The 24,615-nt window shown below is 35.9% G+C and overlaps 1 protein-coding gene across 2 annotated transcripts; it reads left to right on the forward strand.

The window, feature by feature from the left end:
- The first annotated feature begins 19,156 nt into the window (after window positions 1–19,156).
- LOC114312692 (Glutaredoxin family protein) lies at window positions 19,157–21,595 on the forward strand. Of its 2 annotated transcripts, none has more exons than XM_028258975.2 (4): window positions 19,157–19,505; window positions 20,830–20,903; window positions 21,091–21,189; window positions 21,273–21,595. In XM_028258975.2, exons 1-4 carry the CDS (start codon window positions 19,312–19,314, stop codon window positions 21,347–21,349), a joined length of 444 nt encoding a protein of 147 aa, XP_028114776.2. In that variant the 5' UTR covers window positions 19,157–19,311; the 3' UTR covers window positions 21,350–21,595. The 2 variants fall into 2 exon arrangements, 1 of the variants encoding a protein (XP_028114776.2); XR_014366039.1 differs by having other exon boundaries at window positions 19,187–19,505; window positions 21,014–21,189.
- The last annotated feature ends 3,020 nt before the right edge of the window (window positions 21,596–24,615 follow it).

Raw genomic sequence — 24,615 nt, forward strand, 5'->3', positions numbered from 1 at the left:
CTTCTTTTGAAGCTTGTTGCCCCCTAGATGCATCCGACACCTACAATTTGTTAGTTTAATGTGTTAATAATGTCCATATGTATATATATAAATTTGATAAAACGTAAAATTCATCAATTTGTAAGTGTTGCACCTCTCTCAAGCTCATACTCCTAGCCACACCATGTAACTCTAAGAACAAAACACGTGTCGTCAAGTTCTCGATTATTGTAGTGAACCTAGACTCAATGTCTTGGTCATACGTCATGTGATCTCATCAATAAATGAAGGGGCTGTTGATAATTAAAATGGGTTGCTGGCTCGCGCATGCACCGCACTGCATAGCACTCATCTCCCATAAGTCTTGTAATACCAATGTCCATCATTCCTAACAATTTTATGGTAAATCCCATCGCAATACTCAATCGTATGTTGCTCCTTAGAAACTTTCCAAAGAAACGTATTGTATTCCTCCTACATTTTGAAAACATAAGAACAATGTTTGTAAAGTGCAAAATATGTGTAGAAACTTTTAATCCATAGACATACCACAATTGCCACCACATTGGGATCATTCACGTTGTATGCCCTCGTTCAAAGACTCATCTTATCTCTCCTCTCTCCTTTATGTGTCATCTGCAATTTTTTTCAAGTTAGGAGCTCAAGTCTTCACAACATAATAAGTTGTAAGTGCATCACTAGATCAATACATTGAAACGAATATCTGAAAAAGATGTCCTTCCGGTCATATGTGGAGATTCACGAAATCCCCGATTAAAAGAATTCTTCTTAGTAATCGCCTATGACATTAGTTAGAATACCAAACATTAGTTATATTTATCATTAAAACATTAATTAAAATTTTATAAAGAATACTTATACCTGTACTTCTTTACTCGCCCAATATTGCACAAGTTTCCTTTACTGGGTTGGCACTATGTTAGTAGGTACTCTAGAAGCAATGTTCGGATCATTCTTGAATGGAACCCAATTCTTGGACTTTGTTTTGCTTTTATGATCTTTCCACGATGTCCTACAAAGTCGCATACAAACCTCCTTGAATTTATCTGGACAGTATACCAAGTTGCCCTACAAAACACAAATTAAAAAATTGAGTAGTATAGATTGCAGAATAATTTCCTCAACTTAAAATTAGAGAAGGGGACATGTTGGAGGATCCGTAGAAACTTAAGAAATGCCTGAAATTATAAGTTCCTAAAATTATAATAAACATATATGTTGGGGCTATCAATAAATTGAATTATTAGATATGTCAGAGTCTCATACCTTCACCTCCTGCCAAATATTCTCCTTTATATCAACATGTATCACATTCCAATTGAGATATGTAAGTGAGACTCTATGCCCGCTGCACACGATTAACCCCAATTGTCCTTTCAACTTTTTGCCATCATCTTCCACCGGCCAAAACTTATAATCAAATTTTACTTGAATCTTAGTGCCTGTACCCCATTCCTTTATCCCTCGGGAAAATACTCGACCTTGTCGCGTACATAAAAAATTGTTGGACCTGAAAAATCCATAGTGTGAGTTAGCGAGGGACTTGCCCGCACACATAAAGCCTCATCCATAGTGCAAGGGGCCTTAAAAGTCTTCTTCTTCCTCTTCTGCTTCATCCTAAAATGAAAGAAATATGAAAAGGTTAATACACAAGAAATATGAATATCAATTTACTTATAATATAACACAAGATATAAATATAAACAAATGATACAAATCAATTTCAAAACAAATAGAACTTTAGCAATAAAGTTTACCTTGAAACATTTGGAGAAGATGCTCCATCCATAGTGTGAGGTAACGAGGGACTTGCCCGCACACATAAAGCATCATCCATAGTGCAAAGGGCCTTAAAGGTATTCCTCTTCCTCTTAGCATCCTTGGTCATCTTGCTAGCAATTCTTCCTTTGGGTGATGTTAATAACTGTCAAGAACGCAAGTTAAATTTAAAACCAATTTAATACATGAAAAATAACATCAACTAACACGATAAATTCATAAAATACTCCTACAAATACTGACCTGAGAGGCAACATTAACTCCAATTTCGTCTGGGACTAGTCAAGCAAATAAATAAATAAATACATAAACTACCAAAAGTCCCACCATGTCATGTGTACATTCTGAATGCACAAAAAAAAAAAAAAAAAAATCTTCAGTAAATATTAAAGACCAATTTAAAGTCAAATTCCAACAATAAAAAAAACCTAAACATACAAGCTTGTAATTGGACAATTGTTTAAAAAATGAATTTGGTTGGTCAACTCTTCAGTTTCCCCTTCAATCTGCTTAACTGGGGACATTTGCTGCAAACAAGCTATAATTTTGCTATTTGTTGCCTAAGCCTGATTAGTTGACATGCTAAAATCTTAGTTGTTGCTTGCAGAATGCAAATACAAATAAAAATAAAAAGATAAATCTGAATTTAAAAATAAGAAAGAGAAATATTTCCCAAAATATACCTCATTTCCTATTTTAGCAGTTCTATTTATCTCCGCAACAAGCTTCTTTTCCTATATCAACAAATAATTTATAATTAGATCAAACACCAAAAAAGTTGCAACATAAACATTACCTATAAACGCATTAACATAGCAAGGTGGTGATTTCTTTCTCAATACTTGAAGCAAGATAAAAGTCCAAACTTTAATATGAATTCCTATGTATGTAATAGTAATCAAATTAATTGATTCAAGAAAAAAAAATCAATACAGGATATTAACATTTACCAATAGCAGCAGATACATTTAATTACAAATAGATTAAAGAACGATACCTCTGGTCGCATTGATCATTTCACGCTTACTCTCTTGAAGCACCTCTATAATCAAACAACACAGAAACAGAATAAATCTTTCTTAATTGAATTAATACATTCGCGTAATTAATGTGAATTATAAATTAGAAAGAAGAAAACTAGGGCACAAACCTTTGGCTGTGGGTTTCTTGGCAAAGATGTTCATGATTTTTAGAAAAAAAAAAATGAAACAATCTGCAATCAAAAATAAAAATGAAGCAATCACAAACACACAAAGCGATGCATAATGACATATAATTGAACGGGACTTCCAGTTTTGTATATCCACATTCAAAAGTACATATGATCATACTATAAATGACACGCTCACACACTCATACTAAGTTGAACCCTCCTCCTCAACATCAATTGTTGCTCTTTCTATTCATTCTCTCACCCAACCAATTTCTTCATCATGAAGCATAGCGTTTGTTAGAATTTACCAGAATTTACCACTCACCTACTACCTCCACTATCTTTCTCCACACCTACCACCTCCACTATCACACACTCCACTACCATCCACCTCCACTATCACACACTCCACTACCATCTTCTCCTCTATATATAGGAATTGTAATATACAGAATATAAAACAATCTTGTAACAATCAATCAATAATAAGATTATCAGATACATTTATTCTCTCTGTATTTTTCTTTATACATTGATTTTTTACATGGTATCAGAGCAGGTTTAGAACCTACTATTTTTCGCTTCACCGGCGGGCGGCAACCTCACCTTAGCCGTCCGCCGGACCTCCACCTATTCCGTTTATTTTATATACATACCTTCACTACATAGCATCTCGGAGGCCGGAAGCAGTCTCTCTCTCTCTTCTTTCTCGTCTAGTGCCATATTCCTTTCGCGGATGGCAGCATCCCTCTCGGCCATGATGGCCATGTATGTCTTTATCGTCAAATTGTTTTCCATCGTGGATAATGGGCAACACTAGAAATCCATCCTCCAATATGTCTGTTTCTGCAAAAACCACGTCCAGCGAATCGTGGCTTTGAAGAATCGTGGCTTTGAAGAAACCACGTCCAATGATATTAAAAAAAAAAAAAAAAAAAAAAAAAAGAAGTTTTTCTTCGTCTTCGCAGACGGCGGCGACACCACCTCTCCCGAAAACAGGCGGCCCTAGCGGCAAGATCACCGACGAGTTCACCAGTGCTGGCTCCATCGGGAAGTTCTGCCAGGTCATCGGAGCCGTCGTCGATGTGAGTTGTAGAACTGTGGGGCTTCTCTGAATTTCTGATGAGAAGTGGCGTCATTGGTGGATAGAAATGTTAGGATTAGGATTAGGATTAGAGAGAGATGGCGCCATGAAGATGCAATTGTCGGCATCATTTGGGTGCAAGCAAGCAAGCAGGAAAAGGAAAAGGTTGTTGAGGATATAATCATAAAGAGGATACGGGAAGCTCCTTTTTAATTTCTCTCTCCTTTTTAATTTCTCTCTCTCTTGAGGAGCATAAAGAAGACAAGAGAAAACACAACGGGGGGCCCTCTCTAACTCTCTCGGCCTCCACTCTCTCTCACTTTATTTTTTTTTATTTTTTTTTTTCCACCGCCCAAACCTACTTTCTCTTTTATCTATATATATATATATATACCCAAAAGAACATGCCCACCTATTAAATCAGCAGGCCTACAACCTCTGCACTATGCACGTTCCACATGCACAATACACGTTCACCAATATCAAGCTTTACAGCTGCCAAGCAATATCAGGTGGAAAACCGAGGCTGAACATATCAAAACAATTTTTCTTCTTATTATTCTTTCCAAAAAAAAAAAAAAACCACAAAACACAAAACACAAAACCATTTACAAATTTGCCCAACACTCATATTTTATTCATATCAGGGGCTCACCCCGATCACCATTTTACATCAAAAAAAAAAAAAAAAAAAAAAAAAAAAAACAAACAAACAGCAACCACAACAAACAAAACAATTTGTTTTCTTTTCTGCAGCCGGCCACCAACCGACCTCCCTTCTTCGCCTATTCCGCCGGTCTTTTCTTCTTGCCTCCGTCTTGAGCAGCCCTTTCCGGTGTTGCTTCCGTATTTCCCACTCCACTGGGCACGATCACTACTCCCTGCTCCTCCACTGCAGCATATGGCGGCCCTCCAAAACGGAACATCACGGTGGCCTTCCGCTTCAGTTCCTTGTTTTCTGCCCTTAGCACGCTTATCTCTGCTCGCGCATCCTTATACATGCGTTGGAGCAGAGCCAGCTGGGAGTTTACATGCTGCACCTCATTTGTCCTACTCTGCAGCCGGTTCGACAAATTTGTAACCGCCGTCATGCTTTCCACACATGTCTTCAAAGTATACTGGTTGGCCTCAATATCAGTTTGCACCGCCATTTTTTGCTCCACCGACCGCATCGGAAAGTTCAATGGAGCAAAACCAGAGGTGTTTGGTTGAGGTTCACTGGCCACCGTACCAGTTATTTCTCTTGTGGGCTCGTTCAGTTCTGGAAAGAGCGTGAGCAGGTTCTGGGTAGCTGGACGGGAAGAAGAGGCCATGTTTTTGGGTTGCTAAGTGTTTCAGAGCAGGGTTTACAGAGTGTTTCAGACTGCCAAAATTCAGAGGTTTCAAACTGGTTTGCACAGCCTCTGCCTCAACCTTGGTTAAATAGCCAGGGCCAGCCACGCGCATCGCGCGCCTCTTGCCGCCCGACAAATTGGCACGCCTTTTCATGGCACATCTTTTGATAAAGTGGGCACGCCTTTTGATGGCACGCCTTTTGAAACATTGAGCGCACCTTTTGAGGATGCGATTTTTTAAGGGTCCGACAAGACTCTATAAACTGTCCCGACATTGATTCCGGTTAGCTCCTTTATGGGTCCGACAAGACTCTGTAAACTGTCCCGACATTGATTCCGGTTAGTTTCTACAAGGGTCCAGCAAGACTCCGTAAACTGTCACAACATTGTCTTCTACAACGGTCCGACATGACCCCATAAACTGTCTTCTACAACGGTCCGACATGACCCCATAAACTGTCTTCTACAAACGGTCCGACATGACCCCATAAACTGTCTTCTACAACGGTCCGACATGACCCCATAAACTGTCTTCTACAACGGTCCGACATGACCCCATAAACTGTCTTCTACCACGTTCTGGCACCACCTTTCAGTGTCTTCACCAACGGTCTGACACAACCATACAGTGTCTCCTATCTTTTTTTTTTATTTTTATGTATTTTCTTGTTTTGTTCCTCTCTCCAAACTCAAGTTGGTTAGTTTCTATCCTCCTTGAGTTTGCGGGGGGCTGTTAGAATTTACCAGAATTTACCACTCACCTACTACCTCCACTATCTTTCTCCACACCTACCACCTCCACTATCACACACTCCACTACCATCCACCTCCACTATCACACACTCCACTACCATCTTCTCCTCTATATATAGGAATTGTAATATACAGAATATAAAACAATCTTGTAACAATCAATCAATAATAAGATTATCAGATACATTTATTCTCTCTGTATTTTTCTTTATACATTGATTTTTTACAGCGTTGTCTTGCAAATGTTGAGTCATATAGGGTTCAACTTGAAGATTATCATTAGAATTCGTATCAAAAAGACCTCTTTGAGACATCTTTACCACAACTTGCCAATCTGGTTCCAAGGAATTAGGAACGTACCAAACTTTCTTGGCTTGGGATGATAATATAAAAGGTTCATTGTTAACATGATTGATTGGGTATAACAAACAATTGAAGTTGACTAATGTGAATTTGAAAGTGTCTTCCATTTCCCCCCTAGTGTTATCAACCCAATCTCACTTAAACAACACATATTTCATATTGTTGGTGTATGGGATTTGAACAATATCAGTCAACCGTCCATAGTAGTACACAGCACCAATGCGAGGTCTCTTGTCCTTCTGACTAGCATAACCCATTGTATCAGCCTTTAAAGCTACACCACTATTTTGCGTCACCTAATGGCCATCCATAGCCTTCACACGAAAATGAAACTCATTGATAATGTAACCATTGAACGGCCTAGCCAAGGTATGAGGACCATCTGCTAATTTATTGATTTCTTCAATAAGTGTAACATTACTTGTCCTTCGCAAGGTTTGAACTTATTAAAAGGAAAATTTAAATTTAAATTCAACTTCAACTTCAACTTCAACTCAAAATTTATGTATATTTAGATATGTGAAATGAAATGTCTAAATACATACATAGTCCTTAAACCAAGTATGAAATGTTTCGAAATGCTCAGACTGAATTTGACAATCACTTGTACGAGGCATTTTGCTTTTAATGACTTCAAGGTGTTTGCTGTGTAAATTGAAAGAGAATAGTAAATATCATATAAATTTCAATTTAGAATTTTACAATATTAGGGAAGTGATAAATTACCTTATGAATGGTACAACTGAACTTGTGTTGAACAACACATACTAGTGACACTGTTGTAATTCATTATTATTAAGATAAAAATGTTGTACTTTTGCCTACAGCTCTACCCATGTTGTCATCACCTTCATTGTTTCTTCTCGATCGATTAGATTTGGTTTCCACGTCAAAGAGATAGCGTGAACAAAAGTTCATGCATTCTTTTATCAAATAACCCTTAGTTATTGAACCCTCTGGAAGAGCTCGATTACACACATATTGTTTCAATGTAAGGAGAAACCTCTCAATCGGGTATATCCATCAAAACTGTATTGCTCTGGCGATCAATACTTCATCAGCAAGATGTATAGGCAAGCGTTCGATTATGTCAAAAAAAGCTGGTGGAATCTTTTTTTCCAAGATGACAAAGAATTACAGCAGTACGATCCTGAATATATTCCAAATCACTTGCACGATTTACTTTGGAGCACAATTGTCTAAAAAAAGTACTCAACTCAATCAATGGTTCAATCACGTTCTTAGGCAAGGACCTCCGTATAGCTAAAGGAATAAGTTGTTGCATCAAAATATGATTATCATGGCTTTTAAGACCCTAAATATTTCTATCTTGTAAGCGCACGTGTCACGAGATATTAGATGCATAACCGTCCAGTACTCTTACTTTCTTGAGTACTTTAAGAAATATATATTTCTCATCCTTACTCATTGTGAATTGTGCAGGAGGTACATAAACTTTATTGGACCCTCTTGACTGCAAGTGCAATGGTTTTCTAATATTCATTTCTTGCAAATCACGTCGAGTATTCACTTTATCTTTGGATTTTCCTCCAACTCACAGTATTGTCCACAATATATTATCGTAGATATTTTTCTCTATGTGCATCACATCGAGATTGTGTCTTATTAAATTGTGTTCCCAATACAGCAATTCATAGAATATACTATTTTTCTTCCAATTATGGCTCCTCGTTCCGTTATTTTCCCTCTCTTCTTGTCTCCTGAACATTTCCTTAAGGTCATTCCTCTTGTACTGACTAAGGACACATTTTCATTCCAACTAATGCAACATCTCAGATCCAGATAACATTTCAGGTTTTAGTCTCCATTCTCGATTACCATCAAATGATACTTTATCCTTTCGAAATTTATGATTAACTAGTAAGAAACGACGATGACTCATTTATGAAAACTTCCTACCATGCTTCAACCAATATGATTGAGTTTGCACATTGTAACAAGGATAAGCATATTCACCTTTCGTACTCCATCCTAATAAGTTGGCATAGGTAGCAAAGTACTAACTGTCCATAGCAAAGCTGCATGCAATTGAAATATTTCATTGGTTAATGCATCAAACGTTTGTTCTCCTTCATTCCATAATTCCTTTAACTTCTCAATCAATGGTTGCAAATACACATTGATCTTATTTCCAGGTCTTTTTGGCCCATCAATCAGCACATAGAAAATCAAATTTGGTTGCTTTATGTACATCTATGGTGGTAAATTATATGAAATCAACACAATTGGCCAAGTGCTATGAACTATGTTCATCGATCTAAATGGGTTGAATCCATCTGCAGCCAACCCAAGACATACATTACGACTATTACTAGCAAAACATATGTTTCACCGATCAAAGTCCTTCCATGCAAGGGAGTCAGCAAGATACCTCAACACACCATCATCAACTCGTTCTTCTGCATACCATCTCATGAGCTTTGCATTTTTTGATGACATAAACAACCTCTGCAACTTTAGTTTTAAAGGGAAATACCTCATTTGTTTTGTTGCTACTCGTTTACCAGATTCCCTTTCATCATTTCCAACACCATCATTTTGTTTCCATCTAGAACTACTACATATAACACATTTATCAAGCTTTGCATCATCTTTTTTGAACAACATACAACTATTAGGGCAAGCATCAAAAGTCTCATACGTGAAACCCAAATTTGTAGTAACCTTCTGAGCTTAATAATATGAACTTGAAAGTTTTGTGCCTATAGGAAAAGCCTCATTCAAAAGCTCAAGTAACATGTCAACGGACTTGTCGGTCCATTGATTGAGCACCCTCATATGCAAAATTCGAACGATGAATGATAGTGAAGTAAATTTGTGACACCTTGGGTACAATTCAGTTTGTGCATCTTCCAAAAGTTTAAAATATTTCAAAGTTTCGTCATTTTGCCCTATCCGAATCAGATCATCTTCCTCTATATGGCTTGGATAACTTGCCTCTGCTTGGGCTGGATCACTCATAGTTGGTTCATCATTGTCAACACCCACATGTGGAATTCCCATGGCCCCTTGTACCATCCCAACCACATCATCTCTAGTCCCTGAATCTACCATTAATGTTTGGTTTTCTTGGTTACCATGTAAATGAACATAAGATTCCCCATGATGAATCTATTTTTTATATTTTTTTACAAACCAATTGGAAATAAGATGCTCCCTTACAACCTCCCGTGAAAAATTGTATCAATTACTACAAAATCGACAAGGATAACTAATCGATGAACTTCCATCTCTATTGTTATATGCAAATCTCAGGAAGTTATCAATCTCATTCACGTAATCAACTGACATCCGATTTGGAAAATAATTCCAATTCTTATCCATCTTTCTATTTCTTTAACTGTTTTTGTACACATCCATAAAAAGAATGAGTTTGCAAATCATCACAAATAACACAAAGGTAATAATTTTCATCATTTTTCTTTTGGAATAATAGGCCAAAAGAATGGATTTGTAAACCATTTAGGATCTCTTTAGGTTCTAAAATTTGAACACAACATGGAACAAGTCCACTTTCATTTCAAATTTTCTTTTATAAGTTGCATAACATAACCAGAGATTTATTTATAGGCCATTTACTATGTTCTGTCCATATTCTCAATAGTGAATGGTTCTAAAGAAAAATACAAGCTCATACCAAATGAAGTCAAATGATCATAATATTTTTACTGGAGATAGTTCAATAAATTAGGAAGATATTTCAAGAACTCTAGAGCTAAAAATCACTTTATGATAGAGAACTTATAGCGATTCCGGTTTTGACCCGTTACTTATTGCATTCCGGAGTCGAGTTGGTTTGGTTTTGAATAGTTATTCATATCTCTTTCCCTTGTCTTCCCCTTTATTTTGGTTATCGAATTGCAATCATGCGTTTGGGACAGGTTGGTTGCTTGTTTTTCTAAACCTTTGTTGCCCAGATTTTGGCTCTTCTGCTCGAGCGGGCATTCTTGTGCTCAAGTGGGCTTCATAAATTTTGCTCCTCCGCTCGAACAACCATTCTTGTGCTCGAGCGAGATTTTGCGCTCGAGCGAGATTTGCCACTTCTCAGCATTTCTTTTGCAATTCTGAAAATACTGAAAAAGTGCTTTGGACGCTCGAGCATCCAGTCCCACGCTCAAGCGGGGACCTTCATTTGCAAAACTTCTGGAAATATGTATTTTATGCTCGAGCACCAACTTTCATGCTCGAGCAGAGCTTTGTGCCTAACGCTCGAGCGGGGCTTCCCACGCTCGAGCGGACTGCGCGTATAACAATTTGAGAAAATGATATTTTGAGTCACTTTTTCATATCTCTTTCTCTCTAAAACTTTCCAAAAAGCTTGTTCTTGAGCCTCTCTCTCTAGAATTAACATTCTCTCTTAGATTTCATCTAGATCCATTGATCTTTTCACCCTAGTGCCTTTGAGAAAAAGGTAGAGCTCGTCAAGATCTACATTTTGATCCGAATAGAAATGAGTTTCAGCATTCTTGGAATTTCTCTCTTGTTTGACTCATCTTCTTCCTTTGAGGTAGGGATCTTTTCTACACCTTCAGATGTTATTTAGCTTAGTTATTTGTATCTTGCATGACAATGATATGAGTTGAGGGTGTTGTAAGCAAACCTAGGGTTTGGGTATATATAAAAAGAGGGATTGTTGTTAAACATGAAATACATGAATGTGGGTTTTGAAAATGAAATGATGTTAGGTCATAATGGTTAGAAATGATATTTGGGTTGATAATTAGAAATCGGAAGTTTTGCTTTAAAATGGCTATCATGACTATTTTATAGAGATAATAGAAATTGTTATTGAGAATGTGAAATTGAGAGAGTATTGATATGAATGGTGGGATAAATTACCTGTTAACTCATTCTTTGGAATTTTTAAAAAAAATTATTTTTCATGAGATTGAATATCTATTTAGAAATAACTGTATTGGGCTATCGGTGGAGGATAACTATGATTGTTGTAGAAATTGCATGAGGATTAAGTGAATTGAAACTAATCTCTTGTTGTTTGTCATTGAATATGACTATGTTTATATACATTGTATATGTATGATTATGTGGGAGTGGAAAGGGGGTGTGCTCCATTGTTTGATGTTGTGTTTAAATACATTGCATATGTATGAATGATTGTTTGTAAGGAGAAAAGGGATGGAATCCATTATAATTAAGTTGGCCGGAGTGTCTTGGGTGAAAGTCCTGAAATTATACATGGGTGCTTAGCCTGTGGACGAAATATCTACAAAATGACAATTGTAGTGCTTGTATAGCCTACATTTACATGGGTCCCGTTTGACAGCTGCCCGCGGACAAAATTTCCGTGAAAGAAAAGTTTGAAGTGTTCATTGTTGATGTGATGGTAAAACTAATAAGTTAAAGTCTCAATTGGATTGTTAAAGAGATAATGAAATTGGTTCATGTAATGAAATGAATGAAAATTGGTACCTTATGATTATATAAGCTGTGGATGTCTCTATCACTGACGTTGTGTATGCACAGTGTACTTATACATTTGTTAAGTTTCATATATTGTGCTAGATAATTTCTACTGGGCTGTGGCTCACCTTATTTGGGAATAACATTTTTAGGTGTTGGTGACTTACCTCCACCAAGGCAATAGCTTGAAGGGATATTTTGGGGACAAGAACTTCTTTAATTTGAATTGTATATTTTTGTAAAGCCTAGGGTTAAATGTGTATGAGCTAGTCTCCTTTTGTGTAACCAAGTCAAAGCTTGGAAAGATATATGTCAATAGGGCATTTAATTATGTTAAACCCTTTTGTATTATTAACTTCATGTAATGAATGGACTATTTACTCTGATTCATGCTCTTTTGAATATATGTTTGGGTTGTATTTATTGTATTATTTTGGGGGCGTTACAGAACTCATTTTTGGAAGAAAACCAGTATATTCAAATAGTGAGTTCAGTAAACTCTAACACAGGTAGGCTGAGTTAGAAAAATGAACAGAGGCATCAAATGATGTCCAAACTAAGTGAGACCAGAACCATTGGAAAGGCATTTGAGTTAGGGATATTTTATCAGAAAGATGAATAGTCTAAAAATCACATCAAAGGGATGAAAATACAAGTTCAAGTAGTACTGATCTGTTCCTATCATGTTTTAGAAAAATGATCGTAACTCTCTCAATAATTAATATTTTCTTGTGTACATAGAAAGGTATCTCATATATCTAACATTTGGCACTAGTTGCACTTCATAAGGATAATTTTAGAGAATGGCATAGAAACAAAGTGAGGGTTAACTGCTACTCTTAGAAATCTGTAGGATCCAATTGTAAAGACAAAAGGTTTTCGAAACTCAAAACGCATCCCAGGATCTTACAAAAATGTGAGTATACCAATAACTCATTGATAAAGGGTCTATCAAAATTTCAAAGCAAAAGGATTTTTTATTTATTTATTTATTTTTGTGAATTTTAGAAAATCAGCAAAATTAATGCATATGAACAGAATCAGAGCAGACAGGGGCTAAAATCATACCAATTGTTAAGCTCTACTCCTATTCAATCAATTTTCACATACGCATACATGATACAAAAATACATAATCAAAACAACCAAATATCATATATAGAGAAAGAGAAGGCAAGGGTGTTCCATTTCATACCAATTAACACGATTATGAAGCTTATAGCCTACCCAAAGCACATTTTGAAATTTGCCAAAATACGACTATAAGCTAAAATCTACATACTTGCTCCAATCTAACATGGCAGAAAATAATAATAATAATAATAATAATAATAATAATAATAATAATAATAATAATAATAATAATAATAATAATAATAATTTGAATTTAGAATTGAAATCAAGCAAGTTCAGAGCAATGCTATATATACATATGTATATATATATATATAGAGAGAGAGAGAGAGATGTGAGAATTAGAAGGTGAAGCGACAACCATTGAGAATTGAATGGTTCAGCTTGTACCTGTAGCAGATGAAAAAGGATTGATTCAAACCAAAGCTTCGTCAAAAGGTGATCTATAGTTGTGATTAGAGAGAGAGAAAGAGAGAGAGAGAGAGAGAGAGAGAGTTAGATTGATGAAAAAGTTATCGAATTACAGTGAGTTCAAATGATAAGAAACAAGTGATCGAAGTAGAGAAACGAAGAAGTTGAAATACGAAGGAATTATTCGAAGAGACTTACTAAAACGAGAGAGAGAGTTCATACCGTTGGTGATCTATATGTTAAGAATTTAGTTGAGTCTTGTCCTGTTTTTTCTGGCATTGACCACTTCTTTAGGAACTGAATAAGTCTGCTGTAGACTTGGTAGAATTTCCTTCTTTCATGTTGAGTCAGTTCCTTATTTTGAGGATATTCAGTTGTGTAAATTTCTATTTAAACAACATCAGTGCAATGAATAAACTAAGACTTTTGATCTCTATGTTACTGTGAGTTAACATTGTGGTATCAGAGCTTCCAAGAAATTCTCCACAGAAGCAGCAGTCTTCTTACTTGCAGTAGCAATCATTCATGGCTGACAAGGTAGTCGATAACTATGTCCAGCCGGCTATTCCTCGCTTCGATGGTCATTATGATCACTGGAGCATGTTAATGGAGAATTTTCTTAGATCCAAAGAATATTGGACTCTCGTGGCAACCGGTATTGTGGAACCGGAAAGTGGAGTAGTTTTGTCAGAAGCACAACAAAAGAGACTCGATGAACAAAGGCTGAAGGATCTCAAGGTGAAAAATTACTTATTTCAGGCCATTGATCGTACAATTCTGGAGACCATTCTCCAGAAAGAAACTTCCAAGCAGATATGGGACTCACTGAAGAAGAAATATCAAGGCACATCGAAGGTCAAGCGCTCCCAACTCCAAGCACTTCGCCGAGAATTCGAGACCCTGCAAATGAAATCTGGTGAGAGTGTTTCAGATTATTTTTCAAGAACAATGGCGATTGCAAATAAGATGCGGATCCATGGTGACCCGATGCAAGATGTTACCATCGTGGAAAAGATTCTTCGCTCCTTGACTACGAAATTTGATTACATAGTCTGTTCCATTGAGGAGTCGAAGGACATTAATGAACTATCGGTTGATGAGTTGCAGAGTTCGTTGCAGGTCCATGAGCAAAAACTCCACCAAAGGATCACTGAGGAGCAAGCCTTGAAGGTCTCAACATATGGTGAATCTTCAGCAGCAAGAGGTCGAGGCCGAGGCCGAGGTCAAAGACGAGGAAAAGGCAGAAAGATGATCAAGTTTTTGAATTCAAAGGAAGAGGCCACAGACGCAGCGCTGATTATGCTAAAGCCCAAGAATCAAAGTCCTTCGACAAATCAAATGTTGAGTGCTTTAGATGCCACAGGTATGGTCATTTTCGTTCTGAATGCCATACAAAATTACCTAACGAGAAAGGAGGAACATCAAATTTTGCAGAAAAAGAAGATGATATTACTCTTCTTATGGCTTGCAATACCATGGAAGAAACTCTTCCAAACATGTGGTACTTGGACACCGGATCAAGTAACCATATGTGCGGAGACAAGTCCATGTTCTCTGAGTTGGATGAATCTTTTAATAGCTCTGTAAAATTTGGTGATGATTCTAGATTATCTGTTATGGGAAAGGGAAAAATTAGCTTCCAAAATTCAAAACATTCTCTTTCAAATGTGTTTTATGTTCCTGGTTTGAAGAACAATCTGTTAAGTGTGGGACAACTTCAAGAAAAGGATTATAAGATTATTATCAAAAGGGGAACTTGCCAAATCCAACATCCGGAAAAGGGTTTGATTGTTCAAGTTAATATGACTCGAAATCGGATGTTTCCTTTATATCTTTGCAATGATACCCTTCCTTGTTTTGCTGCTATGGTGAAAGATCAAGCATGGTTATTGCATCTTCGTTATGGCCATTTGAACTTCAATGGTCTGAAGATTCTTCATCAGAAAAATATGGTGTCTGGTCTTCCGCAGATTGATCACGTTTCCCAAGTATGTGAAGGCTGTGTTGTTGGCAAACAACATCGTAATGCATTTCCAAAAGGGAGAGCATGGAGAGCCAAGAAAGTGTTGGAGCTGGTCCATTCCGATATCTGTGGGCCTATAAATCCACCATCCAATGGTAATAACAGGTATTTTATTACCTTTATCGATGACTTTAGTCGGAAAACATGGGTCTATTTCTTGCAGGAAAAATCTGAAGCCTTTTCAGCATTCAAAAATTATAAGGCCCTTGTTGAGAAAGAAGTTGGGAAAGCTATCCAAACTCTTCGAACCGATCGTGGTGGGGAATTTAACTCACGGGAATTTGCAAATTTTTGTGAGATGCATGGAATCAAAAGACAGCTTACGGCTTCCTACACCCCGCAGCAAAATGGTGTGGCGGAACGGAAAAATCGTACCATCTTAAACATGGTACGGAGCATGTTAAGCACATCTGGTCTTCCGAAAAGTTTCTGGCCTGAGGCAATCTTGTGGAGTATTCATCTCTTAAACAGAAGTCCAACAATAGCTGTCAGAAATATGACGCCTGAAGAAGCATGGAGCGGAAGACAGCCTAGTGTTGCTCACTTGCGAATTTTTGGGTGCATAGCATATGCACATGTTCCAGATGAAAAACGGAAGAAGCTCGATGATAAAAGTGTAAAGGGTATTTTTCTCGGGATTAGCGAACAATCCAAAGCCTATAAATTGTACAATCCGATCACTGAGAAAATCGTCATTAGCCGTGATGTGGTGTTTGATGAAGATAAGACATGGCCATGGACTCCTACTATTTCAGGGCAGTCCATTCCTGTCCATTTTGAAGATGAGGAACAGTCACAAGTTTCTTCCGAACAACCACAAGTTTCTTCTTCGCATCTACCGAGCACTTCATCTGGAGAAGACCAATCTGAAATTTCAGAACAAACACGGCCTCAACGCACTAAGAGTCGACCAGCTTGGATGCGAGATTATGAGGTAACTGGAATTGATCAATTTGACGATCCCATTACCCATTTTGCTTTACTTTCAGATTGTGATCCTGTAACATTTAATGATGCGGTTCAAGATCCAAAATGGCAGCACGCTATGGATGAGGAAATTCATGCCATTGAGGAAAATAATACTTGGGAATTAACTAATCTTCCCAAAGGCCACAAGTCGATCGGTGTTAAGTGGGTGTATAAAACAAAGCTGAATGCACAAAGCAAAATTGAAAAATACAAAGCTCGTTTGGTCGCTAAAGGATATAAACAACAGCTTGGAATTGACTACAACGAAGTTTTTGCTCCAGTTGCAAGGCATGATACCATCAGATTGGTAATTGCATTAGCAGCACAAAAATCATGGCCTATATTTCAATTGGATGTTAAATCAGCATTTCTCCATGGAGATTTGCAAGAAGAGGTATACGTTGATCAACCTCCAGGTTATGTATGTCAAGGGAATGAGACTAAGGTGTATAAGTTAAGAAAGGCTCTATATGGATTGAAACAAGCTCCCCGAGCTTGGTATAGTCGTATAGAAGCATATTTCTTAAAGTCAGGCTTCCAAAAGTGCCCATATGAACCTACTTTATTCATAAAATCAGAATCTGATGGCAAGTTACTGATTGTATGCTTATATGTGGATGATTTGATCTACACCGGAAATGATAGTGCCATGTTTGATGCATTCAAGTCCTCGATGATGAAAGAATTTGCAATGACTGATCTTGGCATGCTACACTACTTCCTCGGCATAGAAGTAATTCAATCTTCTGATGCTATTTTTCTCTCGCAGCGAAAATATGCTCAAGACATTTTGGCCAAGTTTCAGCTGCAACATTGCAACTCAGTTGGTACACCAATTGATCTTGGTTTGAAGCTAACCAAAGATCCTGAAGGAAAGAAGATTGATAACATTCTATACAAGCAAATGGTTGGAAGTTTAATGTACTTGACAACAACCAGGCCTGATATAATGCATGGAGTTAGTCCGATCAGTCGATACATGGAACACCCTACGGAGTTGCATCTCCTCGCTGCCAAGAGAATTTTCCGGTACTTGAAGGGAACAACTGATTTTGGCATATTGTACAAGAAAGGAGAACAATCTGGTCTAATTGGTTTCACTGATAGCGATTATGCTGGTGATTCCAATGATAGGAAAAGTACATCCGGTTACGTTTTTATGATGGGCTCAGGTGTGATCTCATGGTCATCAAGAAAGCAACCTATTGTCACTTTGTCCACCACTGAAGCGGAGTTTGTTGCTGCAACTTCGTGTGCCTGTCAAGCTATCTGGTTGAGAAGGTTACTTGAAACACTACAGCATCCTCACAATGGTTCCACTCCCATTTACTGCGATAACAGTTCAACGATCAAGCTTTCAAAGAATCCTGTTCTCCATGGCAGAAGCAAGCATATCGATGTACGATATCACTTCTTACGTGATCTAGTCAAGGATGAAACTCTAGATCTGAAGCATTGCAGAAGTGAGGATCAACTCGCAGATATTCTGACTAAACCCCTCAAATTACCTGCTTTCTTGAAGCTACGACATCTACTTGGAGTGTGTTCTGTAGTTAATTCTGATGTGAAATAACCCACTAAACTGAATGTTTGCAGTACACTCAGTTTAAGGGGTGGTGTTAAGAATTTATTTGAGTCTTGTCCTGTTTTTTCTGGCATTGACCACTTCTTTAGGAACTAAATAAGTCTGCTGTAGACTTGGTAGAATTTCCTTCTTTCATGTTGAGTCAGTTCCTTATTTTGAGGATATTTAGTTGTGTAAATTTCTATTTAAACAACATCAGTGCAATGAATAAACTAAGACTTTTGATCTCTATGTTACTGTGAGTTAACACTATAGAGCGAAATCAATCACAAGCAATCTCACAATTCTTGAAAATCAATCACAACCAATTTCTTCATTACGGCCATGGTCTCTTCTTCAGACGATCGAACAAGCGAAATCAGATTTCACGATCGAGCCAAATCAAATTTGGGGGAAATCAGTCTCTGCTTGTGAATTGTTGGGAGTGTGACAGTGGAAAGAGTTAGAGCATAGGTATAAGAAAAGGGCAAAATAAATAAAAGAAAAAATTATCAAGGTTGCTATTGTAAATATTATTTTTTGCGACGGTCAAATAATAAGTCACAAAAAGCCACTTTTCTAGTAGTGCTACTTCTCCACACAACAATAAAGTTGCCTGAATTGTTAGTAAAATATATTTATGATATCATTAAAAACTGTTAATTGATTGATAATTTACTGATAAAATGAGACATTTGTTATGTGATTAGAAAGTTAAAAGAGTGTGATGTAATTTCTAAAACTATTGAGATAATTCGTATTTTAAACGTACCTCGGATGTGTATATGTAATTTATCCTATAAAATATTTATGGTCTTATCCATTGAATTGTTTTATTATTATTTTTTAAAATAAATTATAAATACACTTCATGTTGTTTGTTTAAAATAAATACAAATTGCTCCTATAATTTTAAAAATTACATTATACCCCTTCCAATTTTCAATCACATAACAAAAGACCAATTTTATTAATAAATTATCAAATTAATTAATAAATTTTAATAATATCAAAAAAAAATTTTAATTAATCATTCATATAACTTTATTATTGTATAAAAAATAGTTAAAAATTTATTTTTTTATTAATAATATTAAATAAAAAAAATCGGACAATAAAATATTTATAACTTTAAAAATTATAAAGAGTAATCTGTATTTTTTATACCATAATAATAATAATCTCATCAGACTGCAAATCTATGCCCCTTGCCCCTGAAATTACTGTGATATATAGTTAGTTTTGTGCATTTTGAACATAGCCGCCGGCTAATCTTGCTTGATATAGAAGCGGGGGGTGAAAAATGGCGAGCTTTGGACTCACACTCTCATCATCCAAATTCATGATCATCTCCATTGCCTTGATGCTGATCGTGCCCTTTCTCTGCACACCAACAACATCGTCTGAATCTGAATCTGAATCTAAATCTGAAGCTGCTTTTATCAAGAAGACCATCTCTTCCCACTCCATCGTCATCTTCTCCAAGTCCTACTGCCCGTACTCTCTCTCTCTCTCTCTCTAGAATGATCCAGTTTCCCCCAAATTTGTTGTGTAATTCTTTTTATTCGAATGTCAATTTTACTATATGCTAATACCCAACATATTCATTTGGATGGTGGATTTCCAAATGGATTTAGAATTAACCCATTTATAATTTGGGGGAAAATTACCTGCAGCAGCTGGTGGTAATTGCAGAAAATTATTACATTTGTATGAAAAAAGTTTATAATTTTAATTATTGATATTGATCAAGTTTACCCCTAATTTGTAATTACTTTTCAACTTATACACTGATTTCAAATTTTCCCTTTAATTTCCTATCCTATGGCAACCTGAAACTTAGGCCAAGTTTGTTTAGAGCACTACTAGTGATTATCAATTCCTTTTGGATTATCTATCCTATCCCATGTTTGGATTTGCTTTACTATCATCAAAAATGCAATTTAATTAATTAGGCCAAACTGGTCCTTAATACTCTATTTTGTGTCCTACTCCCCTCTTAGGATTCAATAGTCTCCATATGGGATACTTTGTCCCGATGGACTTTTATGCTGCGTTTGTATTATAGATTTTGGTAGGGATTTGGAAAGAGAAAGATAAAAGGCAGATCGCAATGCGTACTGCCCCAAGCTTTAGCTTTCACGAAACTATTTTATTCATATTTTATCTACCTTTTCTTTTTTCCTTTTCAAATCGCTATCCAAATGTGTGATCCAAACACAGCTCTAGTGTGGATCCCAATGTTCTAAGCCAAATTTCGAATTATGCATTTTGTTGGATTATTAATCCAGTCCCAAAGACATGTCCTGCCTAACAAACATACATAGCCTAGTGTACTAAATTGGAGCTCTCACCACAGTTTTTTTTGTTTTCATTTTTTTTTTAAACTTAAAAATTGAATCACAATACGATGCCTTTGTGTAGAAACACACACAAATCCTAAGAAATTTCCGAGCATTACACCCATCTCAGGCCTACTAGAAACCCGATTCACTCTTTTGTATGTGGCTTGAAAGCAGAGAAATGCTAGAGGCCCACAATTTGAATCCACAATTCACGAGTTAGGCCTTATATGGTTGAATTTATGATAAATTAAAAATTGACACATTACCTGCCATGTCAATGTGGGACTTAAATTGTGGTTTTAAAGCCTTTTTCCTCCCGTTGCCAGGTCTGTTTGCATTTTGACTGACTAAATTTATGTTGTTTTGGTGTGATTATAATTAAATTTTCAGTGTTCAAAGTTTTTAGTATTGTTTGTAAATTGTCTGCAAGCTTCAGGTTGATCAATCACTCATTACTAACCCATGCTGGTCTTCAGGTATTGTAAAAGGGCAAAAGCTGTCTTCAAAGAGTTGAACCAAACACCACATGTTATTGAGCTTGATCAGAGAGGTTTGTTTACATCCTTATTAACACTACTTTTTATTGACTCCGATTACATTTCATGATGACAAATATCAATATAACCCAAGCGTCAGTTCTATTATTTTTGTGAAGAGTAGAGTTTCATGGGCTTATATTTTGGTCATTCATTTCCCTGACCAAGAAGTTAACAAGAGGTGCTCTATTGTCTTCACAGAAGATGGGTGGAACATTCAGGATGCCCTGAGTGAGATTGTTGGCAGGCGTACTGTACCACAGGTGTTCATTAATGGAAAACACATTGGAGGCTCAGATGGTAACTTCCTCAATTGATTTTCATTAAATCTTATTTTCACAAGAAACAACTTGCCTGAATAATTTTTAAATTGTCGATTACAGATACTGTTGAAGCGTATGAGAGTGGAGAACTAGCAAAGCTTTTAGGTGTTTCTGCAAAGTTTAAGGATGATCTTTAAGCCAAGAATCCAGTCTCCATGTGATTTATTCTCTTACTTTTGTAGGGTAGTGATATAAAAGACTGTGCATTAGTGTTCTGCTTTGTGGTTGCTATTATTGCTTTATGCAAGTTTTCTTGAACAGAAACACTTCACTTATGCTTTGAAGTAATTGATCATCCTAATTTTCTTAGCAAAACTCGAATGATCTGAATTCATGTATGCATTATAATAATTCATTAAGCTTTCTATTTATGAGTTGCTACATATTATTCTATCATCAACAAAGGTTGTGAGCTTCTTGTGATAAAAAAACTGAAGCAATAGGTAGTCATGAGCCCCTATTGAGAGGATTTGTCCTCATTTTGTACTTCTTCTTTATCTTTAATATTATTCCTTTTGTTGCCGATCAAAAAAATATTGCTGCCATACATCTTGCAATTTGGATGTTTAGAGGTTACATTTGTGTTATTTTGTATATATACATATCGAGTGCTTATGGTTGTTGAACTATTAGTTAATCCCAAGTTTTGTATGTGTAATCCTGGTTCATGTGATTCTATCAGGGTTGATTTACTATCCAACATGAGCACACACGTTTTCTAATCCTTATAAAGAAAGTCATGCATAGGAGGGAAATAAGTACTTTATAAATATACTTAAAATCCAATTAGTTAAAACCTTCGTTGTATTGTTGGAGCTGTCTTTTTTGTTTGGTAAGCAAATAATTCATTGAAAGAATGAAACAATATGTACACAAACACAGGGAAAACCCCTAACACAAAAATCCTAACTGCTATTGAGCAAGTAGTAAGAAAAGGTCATAGCCCAAACAACATAAATGGCAAGAGCTAACCAGCTACTCAACAAAAGAATAGAAACAAGACATCAAAAAACCACAATCCTCCTACCAAATCAAGGGACCATCTAAGAAAATACAAACATCAGTAATGTTTAAAGTTCTTTGGTTTATTATATTTTATTCAAAACACAAATTTCATATCTCTGCTTCTTTTGGTTTATTGTTATAGGTTACCCTGCATAGATCAGAATATAGCTAACTGATTGGAAAACTTCCATTCTGAACCTGAAGGCAGGGCACATGTTGATGGGTCCATATTTGTGGCAAAATTATTATATGATTTAGACATTTTTGTAAATCAGACATGAACACAATGGTATGGACCCAATGTCCCTAGAAAAGCTGACCAACAGGCATGTCTCTTAATATATATTATAACATTTATTTTCAAGCTTATCTTCTCATCATTGCACAGTATAGGAATTACTTATAAAAATATCTTACTCAATTGTGAAAATTTGTCAAATTTGTGAATTAGTAGTTAATTCAATTACATATGTTCTTAACTGTGCTGTGGGGAAAAGGTGCTCTTACTAATTCAGGTTAGTGTTTGGTTTAGTGAAATGATTTTAGATAGGAATAGAATAACTATTTTTTTGACCTTTCAATTGAATGTCTATTCTTGTAAATTGGTAAATGGTGATTTCATTTTGCGTGTATATTTTGCTTTGAACCAACTATGAGAATAGGTAATTGAGATTGGATTGGCCATACCATTCCAGTTTATTTTAGTAAACTTATTATAGTAATGAAATCACCACTAGGTTATATATGACGTAAGAATACATTGTTATATATCTGTATCTATTAGCTACTTGACTAATAATGCTGGATATGTATAGGCATGTCTGTATAGGCATACATAACTAGAGAACAAGAACTTAGATACAGAAAGTAACCCTACACCCTATACTCAAATACAGAAAGATATACTTTTCTACATATGAGTTCTTACTTTTCTGTATTTAAGTTTAGGGTTTAGGATTACTTTTCTGTATCTGAGTTCTTGTTTTCTGGCTGATTTTAAAATAGTGGAAATAGTGGGCTATGGTTTGGGATGCTTGGGGGTTGGAGTTGGATGAGTCGACACTCCATGATAATCTGTGTGGTATTCCTCTGAATCCTCCTCCTTTGAATCCTCTTCACCTCTAGAAAAGTCTGTTGCCTTTGAGCCACCTTTTTCTTTTCTATTTCTGTCCTCTCTAACAACCTACATAATTAGAAATCATTGATTACAATTCGATTCACCAATTAAGGCTCAAAACAATTAAATAAAATTGAATCGAATCGAATTGTTTGATATTTTTATTAATTTTATTATGGTGTACTTTTGACCTGGATCTCATTTCGACGTCAATGGGAACTTCATTCTTTCTATTCACAAAATACTTTCCCACTGTATAAAAATGTGTGTAATTATTTATTTACTATTTATATGATTTTTACACATCTTACATTATTGAAAAGTTATATTTTTATAATAATTATTACTATGTAATAATGAGTTTTTTTTTTTTTTGTGTGCGCCCAGATTTTATAAGTTCATTTTTTTAAATGTACTTATATAATTTGTTGAATACTTTTCATTGAACTACTAGTCATAGTGATGAATTTTCTAGCCTGCAACTGTGAAATGGAATCATAATCAAATCAGTGTTTGCGATTTGATTCTTATTTGATTACAAAGATTTTGAGGTTTGATTTTGTTGTAAAATTCTAGAATTGTAGGGACCGATTAGTTCTTGTTTTACCTAAGAACCAAACTAAACTGGTCCATGAACACCATAGGGGGAAAAAACCTTAAGCTATCACCTTTTGTAGGATTTGGGATGCTAGTTTGCTACATATTGATTGACAATAGCACACAAACTACATGTGTGAGATTTAAAATAATAGTTATTTGAAAAACGGGTCCATGAACACCATGGGAGGGGGAACATATTAACGTATCACCGTTTGTATGATTTGGAATGCTAGTATGCTACGTATTGATTGACAATGGCACACAAACTACATGTGTGAGATTTAAAATAATAGTTATCTGAAGTAATTAAATTTGATAATTATGACAGTTATTAAAAGTAGTTGGATTTGAGAGAGTTGAAGCAGTTTAAAGTAAAAAATTGTCCTATAGGTCTGGCTTATATTCCCTACGGGCTGCCCTTCCAAGTATAATTGAGGCATGTAACTAGTTTCTTTCTTCTCTTTATTTACATATATTTTAGACAAATTAAGTATGTGTTCCAATGATATAAGATGGGCATACAGTCATCTGGTAAGTAGGGTTGTAAACAAGTTGAATCAAGCAGAAAATTAGATTGTTCAAGCTTAGTTTGAAAACTTGAAGAGTTTCAAAACGTGTTTAAGCTTTAGTTAGTTTCCATAAGAGCCGATCTCGAATGAGTCAAGCTCAAATAGCTTGATT

This window comes from Camellia sinensis, chromosome 4, assembly GCF_055761805.1.
Source record: "Camellia sinensis isolate YWXY chromosome 4, ASM5576180v1, whole genome shotgun sequence".
Classification (NCBI taxonomy): Eukaryota; Viridiplantae; Streptophyta; class Magnoliopsida; order Ericales; family Theaceae; genus Camellia; species Camellia sinensis.